We start from the raw sequence: 15,049 nt of genomic DNA, 5'->3' as shown, positions 1-15,049 counted from the left end.
TTGGGGCTCACCCCTCTTTCTAAAAGAAGGACCTCCCAGAATATGGCTACCAATTTATGCACTGGGTCTCCTTTTTAGGTTTCGCCTGTCGAAAGCTGCGCACTGCGCATCCTTTCGCGCAGGGGAAATCTTATGTCTACAGTATGTGTGCGTTGTCCCGCCCCTCTGTTCCATTGGCTAGCTCCATAAATGGAGGCTAGCCATTGGAACAGAGATCTGTTCTTCAATGCCGGAGCAGATTCGTGGGCGTTCCCGAGAATTTTAGGCTTTTGCCCACGTCATGCGGCGGTGGGCGTGTTTATTTATTTATTTATTTTTGGTCGTCATGTTAGGTCATTTTTGGAGTGTCTTTTGCAGGAGTGGGCTGCACGATTGTAGTCTCCGTGGCGTTTCTGTCTTTGCGAGCTCCTCACCCCCCCCTCGTTGCTTGTGTTCAAGGATAGAGAGTGATCGCATAAGGCCTGCCTGCATCGAAAGTAGAATTATCTGTGAGGACCAACGTCGCGCAGGCTCTGGAAAGCCGTACTGATGGCAGGACGTGCTCCCTGAGCGGAGGGCGTTTCTAGATACGACGCTTTAATGCGAGGAATGCTGCCCACGACCCAGCTCTCTGTACATAAAGAAGTGCCATGAAGTTGCGAGGGTGGGGGGGAGTGGGGGGCGCCCCTCCCGGGATGCCAGGCGTTCTTGGGCTTTCAGCTGTACTCGCGAAAAGCTGCACTAATCCACTGGGAGGCTGCACTTCATTAAAGGGCACGAGCAGCCACGCGACAATCCGGGTCTATAAGCAAGCATCTCGTGCACGCTTTAAACAGCAGTCCTATGCTCTGCTGCTTTATGTTCCATTGCGATATGTTTAAAGCGCTAGGTTGCTTCACGGCACTTCTTGCAGTTGTGAATGCGAATGGAGGGGCAGGCTTAGTTAGCTGGGAAAAGTGATGCAGGAGTCGGTTGAGATATGGAAACGGTGCAAGAGAACCTATGTCTGGATGCACAGTATGCTCGAAGCGCTATAAGTGTCGATTTGTTTATATCGTTTTTCTTACCAACCCTTAGCCCATTTCTGAACCTACTCTCCGTTTTCAGAATGGGAACTGACTTATGGGAAGAAAAATTACCCAAGACCACACAATGCAGCAAATGGGACACAGGATTTTAGAACTCTTGTTTCTTGAATACTGTAGTCATTGTTTTTGCAGTCGGACCAAACATGAAAGACATTGTCATCCTGCCATTTCTCCTTACGTCCTGAACAGGATAGTAAACCCCCCCCCCAACCAATCCTGTTCAAAACACACCCCACTGCCCTCCCCACACTTACAGTGGTGCACTTGCCCCTTATACTCTCGCTCATAAATCACCACACTCGCGCAGACATAGCAGCACTGACCTTAAGCTGCAAAGACGCTTTGTGTTGAGCACGTCCCTTGTGGTACAGTAAGCGCCACGAGGGAACGACGAAAAGCGTATACAAACACAATAAAACAAAGGCAGACTCTGAGCCGTGTCTGCAACGGAACAGTGGTTGGATTTGGGAATTAACTAAAAGAACAATCCCTGGTTTAAAAGGGGGGGGGGGGGGGAGTCCTCGGACTGACCTTTGCAGGCATGTTTTTTGGTATTTATTCTGGTGTAACAGCGACACTGTACACTAACACTTGTGTCATCAGACCCCGGGAGCCGAGCTGTGTTTCATTCTTCCTTCAGGCGGTTCCTTTACTTATTACACCCCCCCACCCAAAAAACCCCTCCTTCATCCCGGTTTATCCCTCTAGTTTACTTTAGTTACAAGTTTTTGCTGCTTTCTAAGACACCTGGGACACTTGAATGCAAGCTTACTACTTTTAGTTATTTGCCAACTACTTGCTGTCCAGCACGACTCACACTCACGCATAGCGATCTCCGCACCCGGAGACAACGCAACTGTGGCAGAGAACTCCGCACACCTAAGCATAAGGAGTCGTAAAACTCCGTATGTAGTTCCTGAACGCCTACAAGTATTACACTTACAAAAACGTGCACGTTTACCTTTGTGAATCAAGGGGGCAAAGTCTGTGATCCGATGTGTAGAATTGACGAGGAGCCCCCGTATCTCACATATGTTTACATGCTTTCCACCGACTGGAGCACCCCTGAAGGTTGCCTCCCCCGCCTTCCCTCGTGGGCTGCATGGGTATGCGTTATGTTCCTGGTCCCAGCCCTGCAGAGCGGTGTATGTACACCTTTGTACAGCGCAGCGCACACCCAGGTTGCTTTAGGAGCTATAGATACGAGTTTACTCAGTTAAAGAGACTTTGCACACGCATGCTGGCTATTTATTGATCTTTATATGCATGGCACCGGTTGCAGCCTCTCGTTCCTCCCCCTTCTTCACAGTTTCTGCCTGTTCCCCCTGTCCCTGTTTGCTTTCCCCATACCGCCCTGCCCATGTTTGTGACTGCACTCACTTTTACCTGCATCTCCGCTCTTCTCTATTGCCGACTCTTCGTGATGCCCGACTGCCCCCCCCCCACCTGTTCTCCCTCTCCCTATTTATTTCTTGCTATTCCTTGCCCTCTGGTCTCCGCCTTCTCTCCCGTGTGCTTGCATCTTCCTTTCTTCGCCCTGGGTGTTTTCCATGTGTGTGCCTTTGTGTGTGTGTGTGTGTGTGTGTGTGTGTGTGTGTGTGTGTGTGTGTGTGTGTGTGTATGTGGCTCTGTGTGTATGTGTGGGAGCAAATGCAATAGGTCTCACATTTGCGAGAGATTTAGCTAATGGCAATGTAAATGACAATGCCATTTATTTATCTGTTTTTAAAACCAACACATAAATACAAATTTTGTCATTTACAATGCCACTAGCTCTAACTTTTCCAAAGGCGAAACCATTGCATTGTAAATGCTTGTTCCTGAATCCTTCCGGCATCTATCAAGATAATCTGGGGATATTTTTTGTAGCCTTTCCGGGGTCATGTACCAGCCCGTCATCATCTTAATGATCTATTCTCTATGTAGCATTGATTTGTTGTTAGTAAATATGTCATGCCAATCTTTCCAATGCTTCTTGACGTTTTTATTTCCCCACTGTGCGGTCCCACTTGCTTTTGTATTTCCCTTACTTTTGCTCCTTTGGTGTAAATATTAGTTTATATATTGTTGTAACTAACCCTTAAATGTCTGTGCTTGTATGTATGTATATATCTATGCATATCAATCAGGGAATTGTGAAGCTCCGGGTCAGTCGAAGAGCCAGGTATTGAGGCTCTTACTGAAGGTGTGCAGAGTGAGGGCGCGTCTAATGTTGATAGGGATCTAGTTTCAGGTCTTTGCTGCAATGTAGAAAAAGGCTCTTCCATCCATTCGTGCTCTGTGTATGCGCAGGGTTTCGGCGAGGGCGAGGTAGGTGGATCGGAGGTTTCACTTTGGTACGTGGATGGAGATTCTTTTGTTGAGTTATTGGGGTCCGGTGTTGTGGAGGCATTTGTGGGTGTGGGTGGGTAACTTGAAGGTTACTCTCTTCTCGACGGGGAGCCAGTGGAGGTGTCGCAGATGCTGGGTCATGTGTTCATGTCGAGGGATGCTGAGGATGAGTCTGGCTGCGGTGTTCTGAATGGTCTGGAGCAAGCGGAGCAGGGATTTATTGATTCTGGCGTAGAGGGCATTTCCATAGTCCAGTCTGCTGGTTCGGAGTGCGTGGGTGACGGTCTTTCTGGATTCAGGGGGGGGGGAGGGGGCTGCTCATCCAGGAAGGGACATCCTTCATTGCTTTCTGGAAGCTGAGTCTGGTGGTGTGAGGGTCCTTGGTGAGGGAGAGGATGAGCTGGGTTTCATTGGCGTAGGTTGTACATGATGTTCAGTAGCGCAAATCTAGCCAAAAGGTGGCTATTCACTGCGAGGAGTCAACCGTAAACATAAAATCAGCGAGTGATAGTAGAGGTAACTGAGTTGTGGATGCTGAATTGTGACATCGTTTTTTTAAAGAGGTAAATCTTCAACATTTTTCCTAACTTGGAGCTGTGTTGGCCGGCCCTGATCAATACATAGATGTTTCAGATTCTGGGTAAATAGATGAAAAAGGCTTGCTGGTTTCATTTTTCTTTTTTACACTTCTTATAGGGTGCAGTCTGATGGTGTCCTTTCTGTAGGTGTACTGAGAACCAGCAGAGATGGTGAGCTTGACTGTAAGATGAGGAAGGATGCTGGTCACGAAGGATCTGTAAATGATGCAGGCTGGAAAGGGCAGCCAATGGAATTCCCTCAGGATGGAAGTGGTGTGATCATATTTAGTGCAGGCCCTGGATGAGACATTATGCAGCATGTACGATGCCCTTAAGGGTGCTAGTGCAGAGTCTAGTAGGCTGGTTGCCAGGGTGATTTACTCCTTACTATTGCTCTTCTATTTTATTGGTGCAGCGCCCAGTATCTAAGCTGATAATTTTAGAATCTTACCTTCTCTGCAATCTTAAATTCTTTTTACAGCTCTCAAATGAGTAATCTGGTCTTCTTTACACAGATCTGCTAGTATTCGACAATTTACTTTCTTCAAGACTGAACTAGTTCAACTATTATTGTCAGTATGAAGTCTGGGTTGCCATCTATTGATGGTAAATGGGGTTAGGAAAGTCAATGATCCAATCCAGATGGCCACTGCAATCTAAATCTTCAGGACTCATATCAGGGGCAGCTGGTACACTTTCAAAGAGGTGGGGGCAGGTGGAGTGCCTTACCATTTCCCAAAAAACAAAATAAAAATCACCCCCACCTCCAAAATCCCAAAGTAAAACACCTTTCCTCCAAAAGCCTAAAATAAAATACCCACCACCTCCAAAAGCCCAAAATAAAACCCATCCCTCCAAAAACTGAAAAAACCCAACTACAATAACATTTTAAATAAATTAAATAAATGGTACTTAACCATAGATGCACGTCCAACTTGGTGCTCCACTTCTGAATCTGCAATTTCATGTCGAAGTCGAGCTCCCCTAACCAATCCAGACACTGCTCTCATGCTACTGACCAGCAACTGGATTGGATGGAGGGGGCTGGTTGGATGATCCTTCAGGCCCTTGAGGCCTGTGCTTGGTCTCCACACAGCTGCCTTAACCAGCTGGGTAGGGAGCTTTAAAGTGCGCATGTCACTTTGGTAGGCGCAACACAGTCAGCCAAAGTGACATGCGCAATTTGCAGTGTATGGCCAGCCACTGCTTCAGTCCACCATGCTGCCAAATGGCGGCAGAGGGCACACCCAACATGTCTCTGGTCTCAGGGTAGACTGGCTGCTGCAGTGCGCACATCGGTTAAAAAAGTGCAATGAAATCTTTTCTTTGCCATTTTATTTTTTCCTGCATGGCTCACAGCGGACGTGGGGGGGTGGAAAGGGGTTGACGTTCCCCCGCACTCATGAAGAAACCACCGCTAATTCATATGCTTGCCTCTTTGGTCAGTTTCTTTTTTATTGCTACATTTTCCTCCATAGCATTGATCCTGCCACTGCTCCGTCCATATGCACACAGTCTTTACTGGTGCACCTCATCAAGTATTCACCTACAATTATCAATTGGCCTCCGTGTGGAAACTCCAACCCTCTGCTCCCCAACTCATGCGGCCAGTGATAACATTGTTGACAGATATTGATTGACTGGACTATCTATACTAATCAGAAGGTCCTGGAATACTCATAATAATTTAGGTACCATCATACTTTTTATTGCTGTGATTCAACTTAACCATCAAACGAACAAGTTACTTACCTTCGGTAACGCTTTTTCTGGTGGATACAGTATCTGCCTGTGGATTCCTCACCTTGTGAATATCCCCCTGCGTCAGCAACATTCGGAAATTCTTTTTGTAGCTTCGCGTCGACGTCACAGAAGCACGGCATCGCGCGCGGCTCCGCTGACGTCACCGACTGCATAATAGGCCCCCGTTGGCATGATGACATCAGTTCCGCCCTTTTTTCCGTGCCCTCGAGGCACACGAACGGATCAACAACAGTAGATATACATACAAAGTACACAGTACCAAATAATCAAAATAACACACACCGTGTGTAGTCAATGCAGGAAAGTAATAACATCAACACATCTCCTTTGACAATAAAATATTAAAATTACAGTAAAACAGGTATAGAAGAGTGGACAACAGGGAGGCGGGTGGGCCAGTGAGGAATCCACAGGCACATACTGTATCCACCAGAAAAAGCATTACCGAAGGTAAGTAACTTGTTCTTCTGATGGATACATCTGCAAGTGGATTCCCCACCTTGTGAATAGAGTCCCACAGCAGTCCCGCTCCCGGAGTTGGGTGTCCACTCTCCTATACCAGAAAATCCTGGAGGACAGAACGCGCAAAGTGGCCTTCCCTCCTCACTTCGGAATCTAAGCAGTAATGCTTCGTGAAAGTGTGGAGGGAGGCCCAAGTCGCCGCTCTACAAATGTCCTCAACAGGTACACCCCTAGACAAAGCAGATGTAGCAGACCTTGCTCTAGTAGAATGAGCTCTTAAACCTTCAGGAGGTTCCTTACCCGCTAGAGAGTAGCAAATCTTGATACACAAGACAATCCATCTTGACAGCGTGCGCTTGTGCACCGCCTTGCCTCTTTTAGCTCCAACAAAACCAACAAAGAGCTGGTCATCCACTCTGAAGACTCTGGTTTTGTCCAGGTAGAAGCTCACCGCTCTCTTAGGGTCCAAGCGGTGAAGTCTCTCCTCCTCCTTGGAAGGGTGAGGGGGAGGATAGAAGGTAGGAAGGGTAACGGACTGCCTTAGATGAAAGGGAGTTACCACCTTAGGCAGAAAAGCGGCCCTTGTCCTGAGAACCATTCGTTCAGCATGAATTGTCAAGAATGGGGGCTTAGAACTAAGAGCTTGAAGCTCACTTACCCTCCTTGCCGAGGTAATTGCAACCAGGAAGACCGTTTTTAAAAGATAACAGTCTCAAGGGACACTTGTGCAAAGGTTCAAAAGGTGAACCCATCAAGAAAGTAAGTACAAGGTTCAAGTCCCATTGAGGCACAATAAAGGGAGTAGGAGGAAATGTATTTGTAAGTCCTTTTAGAAACCTCAAAACGACCGGAGATTTAAATAAAGACGGCTGATCCGGCAAACAGAGAAATGCCGATAGATAACCTTTGACTGTAGCTACAGCAAACCCTTGCTGAGCCAAAGAAAGCGCAAACTGAAGAATGTCAGATAAACGAGCCCTCAAAGGATCGGTGGACTTCTCTCCACACCAAAAAACAAATTTAGACCACCTATAAGAGTAGATAGACTTGGTGGAGTCACGCCTGGCCGATAAAATGACATCCACCACATCATGTGGGAGAGAAAAGGAATTCAGGTTGCCCCGTTCAATCTCCAGGCATGAAGGTGTAAGCTCTGGAGGTGGGGGTGTAGAACCTGCCCCTCCATCTGAGAGAGGAGGTCTGCCCTGAGAGGGAGACGGAGCGGCGAGCACGAGGAGAGCTGGAGAAGATCTGTGTACCACACCTTTCTTGGCCAATCCGGGGCGATCAATATGACTTGGGCCTGGTCTTGGCGTATCTTCCTCAGAACCCGAGGAATCAAGGGTATGGGAGGAAATGCGTAAAGGAGTCGTGAGTCCCAACTCAACTGAAACGCATCCCCCGACGCTCCCTGCATCGGAAACTGGAGGCTGCAGAATAACGGGCAGTGAGCGTTCTCGTGAGTGGCGAACAGGTCCACCTAAGGAGTCCCCCACGTCCGAAAGACGTGACGAACTACCTCTGGATGAAGCCTCCACTCGTGGTCGGCTGAGAACTGCAGACTGAGACTGTCTGCACGTATGTTCAGAACTCCGGCCAGATGATTTGCCATCAGACAAATGTGATGGTCCTGAACGCAGGACCAGAGACGCAGAGCCTCTCTGCAGAGACACTGCGACCCCACTCCTCCCTGCTTGTTGACATACCACATCGCGGTAGTGTTGTCAGTCAGGACTTGAACAGACTGACCGCGAAGGGAAGGGAGGAAGGCCTTGAGCGCCAGAGGTATCGCCCGCAACTCTAGAAGGTTGATGTGAAGCAACCTTTCCTCTGGAGACCAAAGACCCTTGATCTCCAGATCCCCCAGATGAGCACCCCACCCTAGAGTGGATGCATCAGTTATCACCGTGGCCACCGATGGAGGTAGGTGGAAGGGCTTTCCTTGAGACAGATTGCCCTCCACGCTCCACCAAGACAGATCCGCTTCATTTTCTCTGGAGATCCTGATCGACTACCTGAGATCTCCGTTGTGTTGATACCACTGCCTGCGGAGGCACCACTGGAGTGCCCTCATGTGCCAGCGTGCACGGTTGACCAGCAGAATGCAGGAAGCCATCAGACCGAGCAGACGAAGGACCTTCAGGACTGGAACGACCGCTCCATTGTAAAATAAAGGAATCATTTCCTGTATGTCGCGAATCCTTTGAGGAAGAGGGAATGCACGACATACAGTTGTGTCCAGTACAGCACCTATGAACAGGTTGCACTGGGAGGGCACCAGGTGAGATTTGGGCACATTTATCGAAAAACCCAACCTGTACAACAACCGAGTTGTGACTTACAGATCATGGAGCACTTTCTCTGGAGATTTTGCTTTGATCAGCCAATCGTCCAGATAAGGGAATACTGGAATCCCTGACCTTCTGAAATGTGCAGCCACCACAGCCATCACCTTGGAGAAGACTCGAGGCACAGTAGTAAGACCAAACGGAAGGACCGCAAACTGGTAGTGTTGCGAACCCACCGTAAAACGGAGATACTTCCTGTGCGACTTCAGGATAGGGATGTGAAAATACGCATCCTGCAAGTCGATCGACACCATCTAGTCTTCTTCCAGCAGCGCTTGAAGAACCTGCGCAAGGGTGAGCATCTTGAACTTCTCCTGCTTCAGAAAAAGGTTCAAGATCCTGAGATCCAGGATCGGACGAAGTCTGCCATTCTTCTTGGGGATCAGGAAATACCGGGAGTAGCATCCGTGACCCCTTTCCTGCACCGGAACCACCTCTATCGCACCTTTTCTTAACAACGCCAGGACTTCCTCCTGCAGGAGTAGCAGGTGGTCCTCTGAGCAAAACCCTTGACAAGGAGGGTAATTCGGAGGGAATTCCCGAAAGGGAAGTGCATACCCATTCTCCACGAGATTGAGAACCCAAAGGTCCGATGTGACCGATTCCCAATCCCGTAGAAAATAGGTAAGCCGACCCCCTACAGGACCCGCATGATCCGGAATGGCGGATCTAGGGCTGCTTTGCTGATGTTGAAGGGGATTGGCAAGAGGAAGAGGAGGAGGAGACTTGACATCCTTTCACAGTTCCTCTGGACTGTAGTCCCAAAGACCTGGCTGTAACCCTGCTGTCTTTAAACCTCTCCAAAGCTGCATCAGCCTTTTTTCCAGAAAGACCTGAGCCATCAAAGGGCAGATCCAATAAAGCAGCTTGGACGTCCGCAGAGAAATCAGAAGACTTCAACCAGGCTGCTCTTCTTGTAGCAATTGAAGTCCCCATAACTTTCGCCACCGAGTCAGGGGTGTCTAGTCCACTTTGTATGACTTGACGTGCAGCAGCTTGAGTGTCAGCCAGCACCACATTAAAATGTTTCCTGTCCTCCTCTGGAATCTTAGGGGCCTCCCCAAGAGACATGTGGCATTCGTTGACTTAAGAGCCATACTCGCCGATGAAAACACTTTCTTCGCAGTTTGGTCCTGCTTTTTTGACTCTTTGTCCCCATGCACCTGAGGGAAAGCTCCCACAGATTTCTTTGAATAGGCTGCCTGTATTACCAAGCTCTCCGGTAAAGGGTGCGATGATAAAAAGTCCGGGTCACCAGGCGCCACCCTGTATCTCCTTGCAACACCTTTAGCAACAGCAGGAGCAGTGAGAGGTCTATTCCATACTTCCAAAATAGGTTCCGTCAATGCATCATTGAAAGGAAGCATAGGTTCCACAACAGAAGACGGGGAATGGAGGACTTCTGTCAACAAATTAGACTTGAACTCAGCAGTAGGAAGACTTAAATTCAAAAGTTCTGCTGCCTTTTTGATGACCACATGGTATGGTGCAACGTCCTTTGAAGGGGAATCCGACACAGAGGATAGCTCCCAGTCTGGAGATAGTTTCAATCCGCTATCCTCCCTCAGATCATCAAAATAGTCATCCTGCAGCTCACCTTCTTCAACCTCAGCCTCTCTTTACCTCTGTTTTTCGAGAAGACGCTGAGCACACGCCTCAACCTCTCCTTCAAGAGCAGCGTCGGCGGATCCGCGATCGACTCCAATGGAGCCAGAGCCGGCGTCGAGATTGGATCCGGAAGCACAAGTCGAAGCTCTCGAGGTCGGGCCGGCGACGAAGGTATCGGCGTCAAAGACCCCGGCAGCGACGAGAAATGCCAAGGCGGAGTCGGCGCCGGCATAAATGGCATAGACGGAGCTGAAGCATAAGACTGGGGGACTCCCAGGTTGTATGCCAAAGGACCCATGGGACCTGCCGGTGCTCCAGAGGGGTACATAGCTCTCGAAAAGACACCATACATGGCGTTTAAAAACTGTGTAGGGTCTTGACCTGGACCTGGAAAAGGAGGGTAAGGACCCACAGGTTGCCCTCGAGGAGGCACCGGATTTGTCTCCTCTTCTTCGGGTTGGTGAGCCGGAGTCGTCGAACCCTCAGGCAAGGGAGCCTCTTCTTCCTTTTGAACAGGAGATCGAGACGGCGCCGGAGAGGGATTCGACACCGGAGCCGGTGAATGCTCCGGTGACTCCACAGGCAAAACTTCACCTACCGGATCCACAACTGGAGAAGGGGATTTCTCTTTACGACGTCTCCTACTTGGCGACTTCGGTCTCGAATCCGAATCCTTCCCAGTGTGATGTCGTGATTCGTGCTTTCTCTTCTTGTGCTTCTTCTTTGCTGATCTAGAAGCATGCCCCGGCGATGACTTCGAAGGCAACGCCGTGCGACACCTCGACCGCCTCGAACGCGACCTCGAAGACTTCTCCTCTTTTTTACCTTTCAATTTGGCAACCAGAAGCTTCGTCTCTCTTTCACGAAGGGCTTTTGGGTTCATCTTCTTGCAGGAAGAGCACCCTTGAACATCATGGTCCGAACTCAGGCACCAAAGGCAATCCTCATGCGGGTCAGTGAACGACATCTTCTCACATTCTCCGCACGGCTCGAAACCGGTCTTCTTCGTAGACATCTCGACAGGAGACAAAGAAGCAAGAAGACACTAATGGAAACAAACAGTAACAAAGTTACTAAACACCTACAGAGGATCCCTTGAAAACCGTTAGCGTCGACGACGCGGAAAAAAGGGAACTGATGTCATCACGCCGACGTGGGCCTATTATGGAGTCGGTGATGTCAGCGGAGCCGCGCGCGATGCCGTGCTTCTGTGACGTCGACCACGTCAGCGCGAAGCTACAAAAAGAATTTCCGAATGTTGCTGAAGCAGGGGGATATTCACAAGGTGAGGAATCCACTGGCAGGTGTATCCATCAGAAATGCAAATGTTTACATTTGTTCAAATCTTTTTTTCTATCCTCAAAAAAAGAAACAATGTTAGCTGCATGGAGATCTATTACTTTGGATATGATATTTAGCCCAAAGTTCCTCATGAATCAATGATACATCCTGATGGGAGTCTGGATCTTTATAAATTCTCTTTTGGCTGCTTCTACCCCAGAGGCAATAATACAGATTTATCAGTGATCACCTAATGCTTTAATATTTTGACAAATATTCCTAGTAGTGTCACTTGGTGGTATATCAACTGCTATGGGTTAGTTATGTATAAAAGTATGCTGTCTACAAAAAGAGAGAGCTTATTTTTGGATACTGCCAAAGTCTAACGCCTTGATTTCTTTTTGCCTTCTCGTAGTCATCGCTAGAGATTGCATCGCTAGTATGAATAGTAAGGGTGACATTGGGTGTCTCTGCCTCGCTCCAATTTGGATTTTAAAATCTTTTGAATATTCTGGGCCCACTGCTATTACCATCTTTATCCAGATTTCTCCCATACCATATCTTTCATGCACTTTCCTGAGGAAGGACCAGCTCACCTTTTCAAATGCTTTCTCTGCATCCAATGGCACCAGCAGCTATGCTATCTTTTTTGTTAATTTTGTGGACAAGGTGAACTGCCCTTCTGATGTTGTAAACGGTTGTCCATTTACTACAAACCTAGATTGGTATTCATGTTTGATGTCTGGTAATATGGACACCAGAATAATGTCCAATAATGTGCTGTAAATGTTATGATTTATGTAATGTCTTTATTTGAACGGGAAGCAACTAAGGTCTAGATGTGTTCTATACTACATCAGTAACAATTGTATTGTAAGCACAATGCTTGAAGTGACTATAACTTTATTTCAAATGCTATGGTAACTTATTACAACATATTTTGTTGGCCTTTTACCATAATCATGTTGCTACAAAATTCAAATAAAATATCAATTATAATACCTGAAATGAGGTAGCCTGAGGTTACAGCGACGTTCAGTTTTACCAGGAAGGGGTCCCCCCTAAAAATACATTAACACAGAAGGGCAATTATATGGAGTGACATAGATCTAAACATGCAGTATGTATTACACATATTCATTACACAATAATCTGACTCTGTACAAAACACAGAGAATTTGACAGACAGTAAAACAATGGCATGAAAAAATGGAAGGACTCACATTTCCACAGCAGGATCAAATTCTCAGTGTAGCTACGTGGTCCTTGACCCATAAAGAAGAACTTGAGACGTTTGCAGCTTTTCACAAATATCAGATCATTACACCTATCCTCAACAGCACAAATGACATACTTTTGTGGACAAACGTGTTAAAATAGGAAAACAAGAAAGGTGAGGCTAGCTTTGAAGGGCAGATTTTAATTCAATGCACAGTCATCTACGTGTTTATAACACTACTTCCTTTTATTCCAAGTGTGTAGAGGAATGTAAAATTGGAGACAGATTACATTAGGCCTCTGGAAAAATTTCATTAGGTATTACTTGAAAGCACCAGGAAACACCCAGGTGGTTTTACCACATGATAATTCCGACCATGTTAGAATGAAGCTGCATCTGTGCTTATGTATTTTATATATTGGAAACCATGCAGTGATTTGATAACAGGGCACGAGGACAGGTCTCTGGGTTGGGTATGTTTCAGAATTTTATACAATAAAGAGAATTTCTGTTGCTGGGCTAACAGCCAGAGGAGCCGTGTGGCCCTGCTTGAGAGTCAATGCAGTGTTCCATGAAGAGGTGAATTTTAAGTTCCTATCTGAATGATAGGAATGATGGTGCAAGCTCAATGGGAGAGGAAATGCTGTTCCAGATCCTAGTGTATAAAAAATAAAAACCGTTGCAGCATTAAATTCATAAGCAATAAAATGAAAGTAACATAAAATCTTTATTCAGTGTGTTACACTTGATCATTTTTATTGTATTATCTTTGAGTAGTCTTTCCAAATTAGCACCTTTCTAAGTAAAAAGCAATTAAAGGCACAATAGATTTCTTAACTGATATGTGCAAACTTAACATATAATGAAAAAAGTGATACAATATGCATTAATAATACATATTAATGGATTCAGCCACAGGAATGTATAAACAGTATTAATACAGGAAATTGATGCATTCACAAAATAAAGATACAGTTCATGTGGTACCTATTGAGGGCAATGTATTTCTTTGACTCGAACACCATTTCCCACTAAATTGACAACAGATATAAAGTTCATCCAATGAAATCATGCTCCGCACAAATTATGATGTGCAATGCATTTCAACCTGCGATGTAAGGGACAAAGTTCAAACAAAGTCTTCCTCAGGCCAAGATAAAGTTACCTTTCAGGACATTTTGTGCAAAACTAAATCTAATCAATGCTTTTGTTCATTAGAACTACTCTAAGAACATATGTGGTCAAGTAACTAATCATTCATACCGGTAACCATCCTTTGGATGGACCACTGTGGACAGAAGCAAAAATAATTCCTTAATTAGCAACCAACTTTCTGTAAATATTTTAAGGTGCGAGACCCACCACGTGCAACACTTGTAATTCTATTTCTTAGTCTTACCTGGGCACTTTAAGACTCAGAGCTGAAATGGCTGAAAAATAACATACTGTATATGTGTACTGGAACTTACATAAAATGAATACAATGTTCCCAATGTGGGGTTGTTCTCATGTGTACCTGTACTACTTGCAAACTTCTACAGGCCTCTGTTCTGGAAGAGGTGTGGCGCCGCGGCCAGGGCGACTGACGCTGGAATCTGGGGACCACGGTTCGATCCCCGGCTCCGGCGGCAGGTCAGCCCAGCACCATGTGACTCTGGGCAATAGCTCGCTTAATCTTCCCGACGGCCCCCCAGCGCCTAGAGACCCTTACGGGTGATTGTGCGCTTTACAAATGTAGACTTTTTTTATTTTTTAAAGCCGCAACATACGGAAAGGCCCCCACGTTCCTTTGTGAGTGGTCAGAGTCAGTTGCCCAATGTGCAGTCAGTTGTGTTCTGTGTTTGGGGTGAACAGAGTAAAGCTCAGTTGCCCGTCACAGTCCTCTTAGTCAAGGGTGTGGACAGAGTGCCTCAGCATTGCAAGTTGTCACATATTGCGTACCAGTGCCAGTCTACGTTACTGTTTGTGGACGTCCAATGTGATAATACTTGTGCATCATTCCACTTGGTGAGGTATGCCAGTGCCGTTTGGCCAGGGAGTATCTTCTGAAAGATTGTGTGTCATAACTCAGCTCATTGGTGGGTTTCATACACTATGGGCGAAGAACACCAGCCTCTAGCAATGGAATATGGGGCCCTAGTCATCTGCTGCTGTAAAAAGAACAGAACAGAGTGCACGTGCTGCTATCGATTCTCTTTTGCCTGAATGCTTTTGGCTAAAACATCTGAAATGAAACCAATGTTTTATGTGCAAATAGTCACTTTTTATTTTAGTTTTCTTGCGTCAATTATTTAATTTTTGACTTTTTTGAAAATTATTTCAAACAACGTTTTCGTTTTTACGACCTTATGTACAACACAACAAATATTTACAATATTTACTGACAATTTT

At 46.5% G+C, this 15,049-nt stretch overlaps 1 protein-coding gene across 4 annotated transcripts in view; it reads right to left on the bottom strand.

Moving 5' to 3' along the window:
* TLCD4 (TLC domain containing 4) overlaps nucleotides 1-15,049 on the bottom strand; it is a 394,086-nt gene that overhangs the window by 140,946 nt on the left and 238,091 nt on the right. For all 4 annotated transcript variants that reach the window (XM_078641293.1, XM_078641289.1, XM_078641285.1 and 1 more), the window contains exon 4: nucleotides 12,442-12,500. In XM_078641293.1, the coding sequence (XP_078497419.1) occupies nucleotides 12,442-12,500 (59 nt within the window). The remainder of the gene's footprint in view (nucleotides 1-12,441; nucleotides 12,501-15,049) is intronic.

The sequence above is a fragment of the Lissotriton helveticus genome, chromosome 1_1 (assembly GCF_964261635.1).
Source record: "Lissotriton helveticus chromosome 1_1, aLisHel1.1, whole genome shotgun sequence".
NCBI lineage: Eukaryota > Metazoa > Chordata > Amphibia > Caudata > Salamandridae > Lissotriton > Lissotriton helveticus.
The sequence above is the reverse complement of the archived record's forward strand: the minus strand, read 5'-3'. Positions and strand labels throughout refer to the sequence as shown.